Source organism: Macrobrachium rosenbergii, chromosome 21 (genome assembly GCF_040412425.1).
Source record: "Macrobrachium rosenbergii isolate ZJJX-2024 chromosome 21, ASM4041242v1, whole genome shotgun sequence".
In the NCBI taxonomy this organism is placed as follows: Eukaryota; Metazoa; Arthropoda; class Malacostraca; order Decapoda; family Palaemonidae; genus Macrobrachium; species Macrobrachium rosenbergii.
Genome location: NC_089761.1, coordinates 37835443 through 37851772, shown reverse-complemented (window position 1 = coordinate 37851772; position 16330 = coordinate 37835443). Strand labels below are relative to the sequence as shown.

The window sequence follows — 16330 nt, the reverse complement described above, 5'->3', positions numbered from 1 at the left end:
TGTGTGTGTGTGTGTGTGTGTGTGTAATAGTGTGTGGTGCAGACTATCTCATGATTGCTTCACGGATATAATTCTCACCATAAACAAAATAGTCCTTAACTTATACGCAATGAGTACAAATAAGAACACACTTTTATACAAACACATTCATAAAAGCTAAGACGGTCAAATAGAAGCGAAACTTCGGGGCAGTTAACCTCTTTTCTCTGGTGACCTTATTGCCAGGTTTCTCTGCAGTACTTATTTACGTGTTCCTTTGCTATTTATTTACAGGTTTCTCCGTGGTCGTTATTTGCTTATTCTTCTTCTGTCCTCAGTTGTGTGTTTCTCAGTTGTCCATATTTACATGATTCTCAGTCGTTTTTATTTACATGTTTCTCAGTTGTCCATATTTACATGCGTCTCAGCCGCCTTTATTTACATGTTTCTCAGTTCCCTATATTTACTTGATTCTCAGCCGTCCTTATTTACATGTTTCTCAGCTGTCCTTATTCACATGATTCTCAGTCGTCCTTATTTACATGTTTCTCAGTTGTCTATATTTACATGATTCTCAGTCGTCCTTATTTACATGTTTCTCAGCTGTCCTTATTCACATGATTCTCAGTCGTCCTTATTTACATGTTTCTCAACTGTCCTTTATTTATATGTTTCTCAGCTGTCCTTATTTACATGTTTCTCAGTCGTCCTTATTCACATTTTCTCAACCGTCCTTTATTTACGTTTCTCAGCTGCCCTCATTTACATGTTTCTCTACTCTCCCTATTTACACGTTTCTCTACTGTCCTTATTTACGTTTCACAGCCGTCCCTATTCACACGTTTCTCTGCTGTCCTCATTTACATATATCCCTGCTGTCCCCATTTACACGTCTCTCTTCTCTCCTCATTTACATGCCTCTCCACTGTCCCTATTTACATCTTATTTACATGTCTACATATGAAAGGTCGATTTGGCTGAACGGTCCTATTTAGAGGCGGTCGTAAGTCGACCTGCGAGAGGTTTTATCCCCGGCATTAACCTTGGGTAATGGACATTCATCTCGGGTATTAATGGCAGCTAATGGCCCCATTCACTCGGATGAAGAGCTTCGCATATACATTAGCATTTATCGAACGTCCCCCGCTAATTCCCCGCGAGGAATTACATAGACAACAAAAGAGGGAAGTCTGGAAACATCGCCCGGGGAAATATTGGAACCCCAGAAGCGATCACCATAAAACGGCCGCTGTTTATGCTTCCTGGCGGCAGCCGGGAGGGAGAAAAGTTATGGGATCTATCGATGTGACTCGGGGTAATAATCACATTAGCGACTAATATCGATAGTTTCTTCCCGCTGACGTGTGGGTGGATCAGCTAGTCATCCGTTTTATCCGAGGTTCATTGTATCTTTCCCCCCCTTTTCTTATAGATATTGGCTGCTGTGTTTTCGACCTGACCCGTTAGGAAGGGGCAGTAACCTTTTTCTCCCGATTATGAGATCTTGGAACGTTTCCCTGCCAGTGATTGTGATCTTACGAGACACGGGGAGGGGAAAACTGCCCGTTTGTGATATGTAAACCTATGTTCACCTTATAAAACATATTCTTCCCGTCTCTTTCTTTCCTCCAGAGCCGCGGGTTCGAGTCGTGGACGAGAGAGGGACGAAAGTGCTGGAGAAACACTACAACAGCGGGAGTATGATCGAACTGAAGTGTATCATCGAGTTCGTTCCTTTCCCGCACGGTCCCGTTACATGGAAACGAGGGAACAAGACGCTCGCTTTCAATACATCCATTGGGGGTATCAGGTGAGATATTAGTTTCGTGAGGCCACTGTTCTCTCTCTCTCTTCTCTCTCTCTCTCTCTCTCTCTCTCTCTCTCTCTCTCTCTATATATATATATATATATATATATATATATATATATATATATATATATATATATATATATATATATATATATATATATATATATATATATATATATAAATATATTATACATACATATATATATATATATATATATATATATATATATATAAATATTTGTGTGTATGCCTATATATTTATACATAATATAATTATATATATATATATATATATATATATATATATATATATATATATATATATATATGTATATATACATATGTATATAGATATAAATATATATATATATATATATATATATATATATATATATATATATATATATTATTCGTAACATAATCCGTGTACATATGGATCAAGCCCACCACAGGGTCCAATAACTTAAAATTCAATCTTACGACAAATATGGGTTCATTAGAAAGAAACCAACAGAACTTAATGGAAAATACAGAAAGAAAAAATGAATTACAAGAAAAGAAAAAATAAATAAAAAAATTAATGAATAACTAAATAAAATTATAAATTATTAAAATACGAGGAGAATTGTTTCAGGGTAACAACTCTGAACCTTCAGGTAAACCAGTCAAAAGGCAGGTAAGAGTTCTTGCAAGTCGTTACGAATTATATAACGGCGCCATGTCTCAAGGGTCTGATGAGATTGAATTACTGCCAACGAGAATTCGCGTAGAAGAGATAACAGGATGATTGGGGTATTAGCAGGGTTCCATTAGCGTAAACAAGGGAGAGAGAGAGAGAGAGAGAGAGAGAGAGAGAGAGAGAGAGAGAGAGAGAGAGAGAGAGAGAGAGAGAGAGAGAGATGTGAGTAGTTTCTTGCCAATAGGTGCTGGATTACCTCATAAAGACTTTCTTGATTATATCATATATATATATGTATATATATATATATATATATATATATATATATATATATATATATATATATGTACATATACCTATACATATATATATTTTTTTTATATATACATATATAAATATATATATACACATATATACAGTATATACATGGAGAGAGAGAGAGAGAGACATATACATATATATATATATATATATATATATATATATATATATATAGAGAGAGAGAGAGAGAGAGAGAGAGAGAGAGAGAGAGAGAGAGAGAGAGAGAGAGAGAGAGAGAAGCTGGGTGAAACAATGAAATGGAGAGAAAAAGAGAATAGGAGAATATTCCAGCGGTTTGAGCTTTGCCTCGCCGACAAGCCCTGTATTTTAAATTCAGATTTGAGAGTGTGTATTTCATGCAGGACTGAAGGAAAGAGCAGACGCACGTACACACACACAAACAGACGGATAATAGAAAGGTTAAGGTCAAAGAGGAGACGGAATGGAAATTTGTATTTTTGATGTCGACGAGATTGCAAATCTCTCTCTCTCTCTCTCTCTCTCTCTCTCTCTCTCTCTCTCTCTCTCTCTCTCTCTCTCTCTCTCTCTCTCAACTTTTCTTTGACCTGTTTCGTTTTCATTTTAAATTCTTTGAAATGTCACTCCCATGAAAAATAAAATATTATGATAGATATAATACTTCAGTTGGGAAAAAATGTCTGTACTTAATTATATTTTACATCACTTTTGAATACTCTGGAATACTTTCATTTAAATCATTCTTAAAATCTACATATCCCAGCATCATCCTATTATTTTTCCATCTGAATTCTGCCGTTCTAGTTTTTTATTTTTTAATCTAAGGATTTTTTTCTTTTCAAGTTTAATTTTCTATTTCGTCGTGCAAATATCTTCGTTATAGGAAAATAGATATAGATACCCATGAATATTACTAATAGTTTCAAGTTTTAATTTCAGAATTAGGTAAGATTTTTAGATTAGGTTCAATTTTTTGTTGTATGTATATATATATATATATATATATATATATATATATATATATATATATATATATATATATATATATATATATATATATATATATATATATATATTATATATGTATATATATATATGTATATATACACATATATATTTATATATATATACACATATATAATTATATATAGATAAATATATATATATATATATATATATATATATATATATATATATATATATATATATATATATATATATATATCAGTGTGAGGGTGGACCAGGGAAACCAGTTAACTCTAACATATTTCTTTATTCCCAACGTTTCGTAATAATTTCTCTATTACATCTTCAGGGATCTGTTGAATAATGAACAGAGCTTTAAAAATCATAAGAAAAATAAAAAAATTTAAAATTTCAGAATACAATACAGCTAAAAATAACACAGAACAAAAAAGCTAAGTCAACCTTAGGTGGAGAGAGAAAACGACAGAATGATTATAGACAATCCAGAACATTCTAATATCAGAGCTCATTTAAAATCTGCAAAACCCATATTGAAAGAAATGACTTCAGCATAATATGAATTGCCAATACTTGAGTCATTGTTTATCAAACAACTAGTCCCCAGTTAAATACCCAAAACCTCCTTTACCTGAGTTAACTCTGTCTATAATCATTCTGTCGTTTTCTCTCCATAATATTATTTTTTAGCTGTATTGTATTGTAGTTGGTGAATTTTAAATTTTTTATTTTTCTTATGATTTTTAAAGCTTTTATAACTTTTAAGTAATCTGTTCATTATTCAACAGATCCCTGAAGATATAGAGAAATTATTACGAAACGTTGGGAATAAAGAAATATGTTAGAGTTAACTGGTTTCCCTGGTCCACCCTCACACTGATGTGCCCTATATACTATCCTTGCTTTTGATATATATATATATATATATATATATATATATATATATATATATATATATATATATATATATATATATATATATATATATATATATATATATATATATATATATATATATATATATATATATATATATATATATATATATATATATATATATATAATATATATATATATACATGTACATGTATATATATGTGTGTGTGTGTTTGTGTGTATGTATGTATGAGTATGTATATGAACACTCAATTATGCCCATATGTATACACTGATATCCTATGCATACAAGTTGAATTGAGAGAGAGAGAGAGAGAGAGAGAGAGAGAGAGAGAGAGACGACTGCCCGACCAAGCAAAATGCAATTAACCCCCATATGCTTTTAATACCCTGTCCATATATATATACAGCACATACACAGAGAGAAACCCACTTTGCACCGGCAGGGAATTTTTTTTTTTTTTCTAAAAGAAAAAAAAACTTTACGGTCGTTAAAATCCCTTTTGCCTCTGAGAGCGTCCGAATCTTTTATGTGTCTATTGATTCGATTCCCTTCAAACAAAACCTCCCTTCATTTCGCATTCGACCAATAGCGTTATTGAATCAGCTGGCTCGCTGTGACACCCTTGTTTACACCGGCCGTTGACCCAATTCAAAATGGCATACACACGTACACGCACATACATACATACACACACATATATACACAGACATACACACAAAAAGCGTGGGGCAGACTTCACACACTTCATTTTTTCCAAAACTTTTTTTTATACTTTTTATTTTCATTTAAATCTTAAAACGCATCTGGAAAGGCTAAAAAATTTTATATATACACAAACACACACAAACGCATACATACAAACATCCACACACAAAACTTGGGGCAGAATCTACATGCTTCATTTTACCAAAAAAAATTTTTTATACTTTTTCTTTTTATTTAAATCTTTCAACGTATCTGAAAAAATAAAAGTTGTCTTTAATCTCAAGCATCCTCAGTTTGCTTTTATTTATTTATTCTTTTTTGTGTATTTAAAGGGAGTGTATTTAAAAGGAGTGTATCTAAAGCGAGTTTTAATGAAGTACCGGCCGTTGAGGGTAAAAAGGATATATGTGTGTTTGTGTATATATTTCTTCGGTTCAGTGAACAAGAAGTGGTGCTCTGATTGGCTCAGCCATTTTTTTCCTCCCCTCTTTCGGATTTAGACTAAAGCCAGTGAAAAAAATTCTAAAACATTTGCAGTTTATATATATATATATATATATATATATATATATATATATATATATATATATATATATATATATATATATATATATATGTGTGTGTATGTGTATACATGTGTTTATATATATATATATATATATATATATATATATATATATATATATATATATATATATATATATATATATATTCATGTATTCATGTATGCGTAAGTGTGTATGTACGCACACATGTAGTCAGTGGCTAGCAATCTATTTCATAAACATTTGCTGAAAACTTTTGATCTCATCCTCTCTGAAAGGAAAAAGGTTTATGGATATACATACAGATACATAGATTGGTCAATATCCATACATATGATATCCTAAAAAAGAAAATAAAAATGTTCAGAAAAAGAACAAACAAAAACTAAAAAACCTCTATACTTCGACCAATAAACTTGGGGCTAAATTGAGAAAGACCGTTGCTTGTATAACTTTCTGTCCAGAAGACAAAATCGAACTGTGATTTTTTAAACTTACTCGATTTTAAATCTTCTTTTCTTTCGACCTTATTTTTAAGATTTTAATTCATTTGCCTAAATCTATTTCAATTTTCCAAATCGATTTAGGATAATTAATCTAAATTCGAGTAAAGGATTTTATACATTATATTTTTTTATAGTTTTGGTTGTTTCCCTCTATCATCCTTAAATTCTCTGAAAGAAACTTTTTAGTTTTCTTCATTTTGAACCACAAACCAAACCCAAAACTTTACTCGTCCAGGTTTCATCCTGGACACAGAGTTATTCCGTGTTAACTCAAAACTTTCGCAAAGATGGTATAAATAAGGCCAGCGTTCGCGGTTTGCAATACGAATTTAGGCTGCAAACTCCACGAGACAGACCTTGGCCCAGTCCTCCAAATCTCAGGAGATATCCCAGGAGCTGCTGAAGGTAATTTGCATCAGAATCAGTTCAGTAACTTTGGCTCAACTCCTGAGGAAAAAAAAACACCCACGGATTGTGTCTGAAGCTGAAAAATGGCTCTTTATTTGGGATGAAAGGTTCACTCTAAACGTTCTCTTTTCTTTTTTTTTTTTTTTTGGTTCAAGTTCGGAAAGCAGTTTTACTCAGGTATTTTGTACAAAAGCTAAAAAAAAAATTGATTGTGTCTGAAGCTGAAAAATGGCTCTCTATTTCGGATGAAAGGTTCACTATAGGTGTTTTTTTTTTTTTTTTTTTTTTTTTTTGCAAGGTGAGATCGTCTTGTCAAGTTCGGAAGGCAGTTTTACTCAGGTATTTTGTACAAAAGCTAAAAAAAAAACTCAGTCTTACACTAGAGTCCAAAAAAGCTGTGTTCAATTATACTATGGTGAAAGGGGTTTATTTATAGATACATTTTCCACGTTCATAAACGATTCATTTTGCAATATACGAACAACGTTTTTACCAAAGGTATCCAGGTTAGATTATTCCCACCCACACTGCAATAGTAATTGATCGAGGCGAAGATGAACTAATTACTGTTTTATGCAACGGTGTACGTGTGAGTGTGAGTTCATATATATATATATATATATATATATATATATATATATATATATATATATATATATATATATATATATATATATATATATATATATATATATATATATATATATATATATATATATATATAAATATATAAATATATATATATATATATATATATATATATATATATACATATATATATACATATATATATATATATATATATATATATATATATATATATATATATATATATATATATATATATATATATATATATATATATATATATATATATATATATATATATATATATGTGTGTATAATTATATATATATATATTATAGAGGTTCTGAGGTTCTGACCTCAACTGCATGTTCACTCAAATTACCACCCTTACTCTATAATGTATAACTTTGTTCCGTTTCCGGTCTAAGGAAATGCACTGCTCTTTCTTGTTTAAAACCTGTATGAGAATAGGATATACATAAAAGACATACATAAACTTTAGTGCTGATTCTTGCTTCGTATAAATAATAAGAGCAGGTCATAAAAGTGGACAAGGACCAGGGGTGAAATCCCATATAATGGCTACAGCGTCCATAGGCAATAAATAACGCCAATACCTTTTCCTTTATGTCCTTTTTATGGGGTGTTTCATGTTTGTTTATTTTTTTTTTAGGCTGGATGGTATAACTGGAGTTACTCATGTGTTTGTGCGTTGATGTGTATATATACATACACACACACATATATATATATATATATATTTATATATGCATATATATATACATACATGTAAATATACATACGTATGTATATATAATATATATAAATATATATACGTGTATATATATATGTATATATATGTAAATATACATACATATATATATATATATACATATAAATATATACATATATATATATATATATATATATATATATATATATATATATATATAATATAATCCTTCTATAACAGCCATCCATGCCTCTACACCTTTAAGAAAAAGTACGTTTAATGTAGAATTATTAATTATTATCTCTCTCTCTCTCTCTCTCTCTCTCTCTCTCTCTCTCTCTCTCTCTCTCTCTCTCCTCCAATTCCCCGACTAGCGTGAAGGGTGACGCCGAAACAGGCTACATAAGGAGTCGTCTCTACGTCGCCAACGCCACTCCACGGCACTCCGGAGTGTACTCCTGCTGGTACAGCAACTACTCCAGCGATACGGTCACCGTTCACGTGATTGCAGGTCAGTGATTGCACTTTGCACTCCGGAAGAGTCCGTGTGTGTGGGGGGGTAAGGTACTTCCTATCTCCTTCTGTGATTCCTTATTTCCAGTATCTATATTTTCTTCAGGTCGATATTTCCATTCGACTTTCCTCAGCAGATCATATCAGTCAGGAATTTCTTATTTACTTCCTTAGCAGTATTCAGGTGTAAGTAATTCCTTTCTCCGTCTTCTGCATTTATTTCCTTTATTAAACATCTGTGAGAGATAATAATCCCTATCTCCAATTTTCCCTGTTAATATTTTCTATAATAATTCATGAGTTTGTAATTCCTTTTTCTCTTATAGTTATTCCATCTCAGTTATAAGTTTTTAATTTCCTTTCTCCATCAGTAAGTCATCAATAGCCTTTGAGAGATTTTTAATCCTTTTCTGTTCTCCATCTCCTGTATTTATCTCTTTATTTTCTTTCAGTCTTATAATTCCTTTCTCCATCACTTGTAATTATTTCCTTCATCAAAGCCTATTAGAGGTTATAATTCCTAGTTCCATCTCTTGTAGTTATTTCCTTTTCTCCATCTCCTGTAAATAATTATTTTCTTCACTCTATGTTGGTAAATAGCTTGCTACCTTTCCTACAGGTCTGTAAGGTCCTATAGTTATCTTCAGCAATTTTTAAAGATTGTAACTATAATTCACTTTCAGAATTTATGCAGTAATTCTCATTTTTCTTGAGGAAGTGCTCATAGGTCAGTAATCACCTATCGCTTTCTTCAGGAATCGGTACGTGTCAGTAATTTGCTATAGCTTTCTTCCGGAATCGGTACAGGGTCAGCTTTTTCCAGGAATTTCAGAATTTCCTATAGCTTTCTTCAGGAATCGGTACAGGTCAAAATTTCCTTTGGCTTTCTTCAGGAATCGACGCAGGTCAGCAATTTACTATAGCTTTTTTCAGGAATCGGTAGCTTTTTCAGGAATCAGGGAATCGACACAGGTCAGTAATTTGCTATAGTTTTCCTCAGGAATCGACACAGGTCAAAATTTCCAATGGCTATCTTCAGGAATCGACACAGGTCAGTAGTAATTTGCTATAGCTTTTTTCAGGAATCGGTACAGGTCAGTAATTGCCTATCGCTTTCTTCAGGAATCGACACAGGTCAAAATTTCCTATCGCTTTCTTCAGGAATCGACACATGTCAGTAGTTATTTGCTATATCTTTTTTTCAGGAATCGGTACAGGTCAGTAATTGCCTATCGCTTTCTGCAGGAATCGACACAGGTACCTATCGCTTTTTCAGGAATCGGTACAAACAGGTCAGTAAAGCTTTTTTTTCAGGAATCGGTACAGGTCAGTAATTACCTGTCGAACCTTTCTTGTATTACAGATCACAAAGGGATCAACAGGGATCAAAATTATAAGTCATTGTCTCTCTGTCTCCTACTTCAGTAATATTTGCAGATTAGTAACTCCGTAATCGTTTCTCCTTAGTAATCCACTCATTATTAGCAATGGTATAATTGCATGTTTATCTCTATATTTTATAAATAATGTGTCCAATAATACTAATTTCTTATTTTTTTAGTTATACTAATAATTGTTACCACGAGAAAGTCCCGAGCATTACTTATTGCTCAGCTCTTGTGGTTATGTATATTTGCCTGAAGATTTATTATTCATCAAATTCTTCCAGTTAATTTTTTTGCTGAATGATCACTTCTGAACCCTTTTTAAAACTCACCTTCGACTTATGTGGGAGTTATTTAAAAAAAATATTCATTCTCATTCCGAATGAACATAGAACCTAAATCAAAATTTTAGTTGAAATTGCCAGATTTCAACAAGCATTAATATAAGATTTCATTATAGATTAAAGCTACTTCATCCTCAAGATCTCGGGGTAATTTTGAATTCCTTTGTATATTTGCTAAAACATCATTAACATATAAAGATAAAAATATCCAGAATTTATATTGATATATCATTTGGGCATTGCTTACAGAAGGCAACTCGAGTACTCTTTGACCCGCAATGAAACGGTTTTTAAACCTCGCATTTTCGGCTTACTTTGACCTTACCTCCCCTCCCATTACCCCTAGGTTACGAAACCAACCCCCCGCCCGAAACCCCCCAACACCTCCCCACATTCCACATACCTAGGCAAACACTCTCAGCCCGCGTCACCGCCACAAAAAAATTTTAAAAATAATAAATGAAAAATAAATGTATAAAGGAAAGCCAATTTTGGTCATGGACCAAAAAAAGGGGGCAGATAATAGTTGTCCCTTTTGACCTAGGAAAAAAAATGGGGGGGGGCCCACTCGTCATTTTTGGGGGTTCAGAGTGATTAAAATGCCATTGGTCTTCGCTTTGTTGCACAGAGTAATGAGAAAAAGGGGAAACGTGGATAAAACACGTCACGTTTCTGCGACTCTCCGGAACCGTGAATTGCTCGTCTCGTTACGGTGAATGTTATGGTGATGTGAAGGGTTACGGTCATGGTGAAGGTTTATGGCGATGGTGAATCTTACGGTGATGGTGAAGGTTGTGGTGACGATGAGGGTCGTCCGTTTATAAAACACTTCATTCATTATTTTTTGTAGCTGAGAATTCGAAGGTACCATCATCATCATAATATTGATTAGAATGTATCATCATCACTATATCCACTATCATCACAATATAGATGATATTATCATCATAATCATCTCTATCGTCCCAATAATCATTATAACGGTGGTGATGGATATAGTGGATGTAATACAATCTTTCAACATAATTTTTATCATCGTTGACATAAGACACTTCATAATTCTTTACTGCGCTGAGTTAAGTATCATTATCATCACTATCATCATAATGACGACGGAGAAGGATATAATGACGGACTTTATTATCATTTAACCATTATGAAATAGACGCTATCGTCGACATCATCAGCATTATTATTATTATTATTATTATTATTATTATTATTATTATTATTATTATTATTATTATTATTATTATAAAAATACTCATAGTAGCATGAGTCTTAAAATGGAGAAACAAATCCACAGTTATGTACAGTATATGTACATATATTTAAAGGTGAAACTGTTTTATCTTTAAATATATGTGCATATACGTAACTGAGGATTTGTTTCTCCTTATTATTATTATTATTATTATTATTATTATTATTATTATTATTATTATTATTATTATTATTATTATCATTATTATTATTACAGTAAAACGCTGGTGTTTGTCATACTTGGAGAGGGAAGCAGGTTGCAAAATTGAATTGTTTTGTTTCCGATGAATACTGCATATCAGTTTACAGAATACGTAGGTAACTGAAATCGGGAGTTCGTCTTCCGTAGAGTTATTCCGATTTCAGTCACCAACGTTTTTGTAACTGATATATTGTATTCATTGGAAATAAAACCATCCAGTTTTGCAGCCTGCTTTCCTCTCCAAGTATGACGAACATCGACAGTAACTAGGAAAGTCAGTCATCGGGAAAAACAGAGAAAACTCTGTACAAACTGAACGCCTTCAACAACACATATTTAAAAGAAGGCCTACTACCTATTATTATTATTATTATTATTATTATTATTATTATTATTATTATTATTATTATTATTATTATTATTATTTTCTCTCATTTAAAAAGATCTTCCATTTTCTCATTCCTCATCGTCATTGTCATACCTGTTACCTACCTAGTTCTCACCTGTCCTCACCTGCCCAGATGTCATTATCCTAATCATCTAACTATCCGTCCTCTAACATTCGTGAATGACGAATCGAATGACGAACAAAACGAACAGGGGAAAAAATTATAACAAATCCGTAATTCCAACGCGCATTTTTATTTGCTCTGATCGTTAGAGCCAATTGGACGGCGCCCATCAAAAGGTGATTAATGATTGGGTATTTGTTTCGCCAGCAAATCCGATGCTGAATAAATTTTCGCCGATGTGAAATGAAAATCTAGACAGAGGAAAAATTGTCACGGTCAGAATTTCATTATCGCTGGCAATCCACTTTTGGGCTTATCAATAGTAAATAAATGATAAGATAAATTCATAGAGCTTTGTATGGATGTTTAAATGAATCGTTATTTTGATAGCCATACCGTTATGTTTGTATTGTACTTACAGTGATTCATAATTATTCTGTCATTGAATGTTGCCAAAGATCAATGCAATGCTCGGATAAAATCGATGAATTATTCCTTATATCATAAATATGAAATGAAAAATGTTTTCTATTTTTAACCAATCCGCAATTTAGAAAAAAATAGACTATTTACATAGGAGAAACAAAAACAGAAATAAATGGCGTACTCGCCATGATATGTGATTTTCAAACAGACATTTCGTTTTTTGTGTCTTTTACGAAGATTAAAAGAAAGCCTCAGACTTTCATAGTAGTTGCTTGACGGGTACCTGGAGAGAGAGAGAGAGAGAGAGAGAGAGAGAGAGAGAGTTGAAAATCACCTCGAGAAAGAGACAAGCAGTAGCAATGAAACCTAATTTTAGTCTCCTTGTCATCCCAGAGAGAGAGAGAGAGAGAGAGAGAGAGAGAGAGAGGGGGAGAGGGAGAGAGAGAGAGAGAGAGAGAGAGAGAGGGTTAATTTTAGCCTCCTTGTTATCAGGGAGAGAGAGAGAGGGTTAATTTTAGCCTCCTTGTTATCAGAGAGAGAGAGAGAGAGAGAGAGAGAGAGAGAGAGAGAGAGAGAGAGAGAGAGAGAGAGAGAAATTTTGCCATCCCTTTGCGAAACCACCGAAGGGGAGAGACGTCATTTCCCAACATCAAATAGAGGTAATCAGCTTTTTCCTGGGAAAAATATGCGAATTATTAACACTCACTTGCCATGCCTCTTTCTCCCACTCCTGTCGCCGGTAACCTTGGGGCCATGGACCCAAATTTCATGGAAAAAAGAAAGCGTAAAAGAAAGCCGTCATTCCTTCGCTGGTCTTTCATCTTCGTGTGTAAAATTTCGTTCATTTGGGTCTAAATTTCGTGGCGTGTGATTGTTTATTTTTATTACCGTGGATTCGTGGTAGTTCTGGAAAGCGAATATATTACTGCATTCTCATCAAAAAATGAAGCTTGGTTTTATTATTAATATATATATATATATATATATATATATATATATATATATATATATATATATATATATATATATATATATATATGAAAGTATTTTTGTACTGTAATGTAAGCGTTCTGTGTGGTATAAATAACTCATAGAAACACATTATTTCTATTTATAATCTTCCGTCCTGATCACGAGTAATGAGGATTGAAGATTGTCAGTTGAAATGTACTTTTTTTGTTGTGTAAATAATTTCTGTAGGCCTTTTAAACCTCTTATATATATATATATATATATATATATATATATATATATATATATATATATATATATATATATATATATATATATTTATATATATATATATATATATATATATATATATATATATATATATATATATATATATATATATATATATATATATATAATGAATGAATGAAACGGATTCACTAAAATATTTCTGTAATAAATCCATCAAAAATGAGACTTCAAGTGAAACGTAGAGGCAGTTAGAATGACATTCACCAATAAAATAAACTCAAGCCCTTTTATATATATTTCTCTGCCCTCAGGTGAGAACTCGGCAGGTCTCCAACACGACTCGCACCCGGAACAACCGACTAACGGCGGAACCAGTATCGTACACGTCCAGCTCAGGTACCACTTCATGGACGACAAGTCCTGGGTGATCATCCCGACCTGCCTGCCGTTCGGGATGACCACCGTCTGGACAGAAGAAGGCTGCCTCGCGTACGTCATCAATACGTGGCTGGCCATCTGGCACGTTCTGAAGAGCAGATGGTGCGTCTCCCTGTTCATGTGCGTCGTACATCTGGCAGCGCATTACGATGCCCCGATGTTGTCGTCTCACAGATGATCAGGACACTAAGCGATCCATTCGTGTGTGTGTGTTTGTGTGTGTGTTTTGAGTGTGTGTGTGTGTGTGTGTGTATTTGTTGCTGCTAACGCTGATGCTGCTGCTGCTAGCTAATGTTGTTGTTGTTGTTGTTGTTCCTGTTGTTGCTATATCTGATTGAGAGTGCATAACGTGCTGTATTCGTCGCTCCAAAAAAAAATAAGCATGACTGCTCTTTTCTCCGGCCATTAGGGAAGCTGTCGTTAATCCTTTAGAAGCAATGAGAAGACACAGTTTCGCGCTGTCACGGGAGTTATGTTCCTCATTTATTATTGTCCCTCCCTCCCTCCCCACACCCCCTCCCGGACTTTCTGTCTCGATTCTTTCCCGTTTTCTTCAAAACTAAAGTCAACTTTTTTCATTGTTTTTGTTTTCTTCGCTTTATTTTCCTTCCTGTTGAGGAATTTGTCAGTTAACATTAACAAAAAAGTCTCCCTTTTTAAGTATTTTTCTTTTTTTCGCTTTATTTTCTTTCTTGTTGAGGACTTTGTCAATAAATATTTTTCCTAACTTATTTTCCTTCGTTCATTATGTGTTTATATCATTTACTGTCCTTACAGCCAGTGAGGAAGTCTTCTATATATATATATATATATATATATATATATATATATATTATATATATATATATATATATATATATATATATATATATATATATATATATATATATATATATATATATATATATATCCATTTTTGAGTGTTTTTGTTGTATTCTTTTATTTCATTTTGTTTTCCTTCCTGTTCAAGAATTCATCAGATGACATTTTTCCTAACTTATCTTCCATGATTATATTTATACCTAATCTCCTTTCCTCACTCCCGATGAGGAATTAGTCTATAGTTTCTCTTTGGAAAAGTGTTACGTAATCTCATTAACGTGGTAAAAAAGATAATCTATGATTGCAAACTTTCTTTATTATTTCCTCTCCAAAAAAAAGAAGAGAGAGAAGAAGGCTTTACAAATTAGGCTTTAGAATTTCCTCACCAAAAAAGAAGACTTTACAAATTAGGCTTTAGACACAACACGAAAGAAAGTTTGAAACTGTTACATAAAACATTTTTGTGGGTACCTTCTCCCAAAGGGATGACTAAACCTGATTATCTGAAGAGGGGGCGGGGGGAAAGTAATAACAAAATTACGAGCGAAAAGTTTTCTACGGGAATTGCCTAATCATCGTTGATTCTAAAACTATGCGTAATTAGGGAGAGTATTAAGATTATTATTATTCTTATTCGTCTTACAGAAGTTGGGAGCACAATAATTAGGGCAGAGCAAATCTTATCAGAATATGAAAATAAAAAAAGGTTCTCATCGTGCCAATTCGATTTTCTGCCCTTGTTTGAACCCCGAGTAAACCTATGTCTAGATAAGGTCATATTTGTTTTTTTTTTACATAGCTTGATTAAACTTTTTCTTTTACGGTTGAGTAACTTTAAGACATGAAAAGTTTAAAACGAATTAAATTAGGTGGAATTTTTGACCTCGAGTGATACTGAATCTAAATAAAAATATATGTATTGGAATATTTTGCCCATGTATCACGTCTTTGCATTCAGAGAAATCGAGAATTATATATATTATATATATATATATATATATATATATATATATATATATATATATATATATATATATATATATATATATATATATATATATATATATATATATATATATATACA

At 32.4% G+C, this 16330-nt stretch overlaps 1 protein-coding gene across 1 annotated transcript in view; it reads left to right on the top strand.

Moving 5' to 3' along the window:
* Positions 1 to 15212, top strand: part of LOC136849958 (uncharacterized) — a 272614-nt gene extending 257402 nt beyond the window's left edge. Inside the window, exons 6-8 of the mRNA XM_067123484.1 lie at positions 1612 to 1789; positions 8513 to 8649; positions 14298 to 15212. Coding sequence (XP_066979585.1) covers positions 1612 to 1789; positions 8513 to 8649; positions 14298 to 14602 — 620 coding nt within the window. The 3' untranslated portion in view covers positions 14603 to 15212. The remainder of the gene's footprint in view (positions 1 to 1611; positions 1790 to 8512; positions 8650 to 14297) is intronic.
* The last annotated feature ends 1118 nt before the right edge of the window (positions 15213 to 16330 follow it).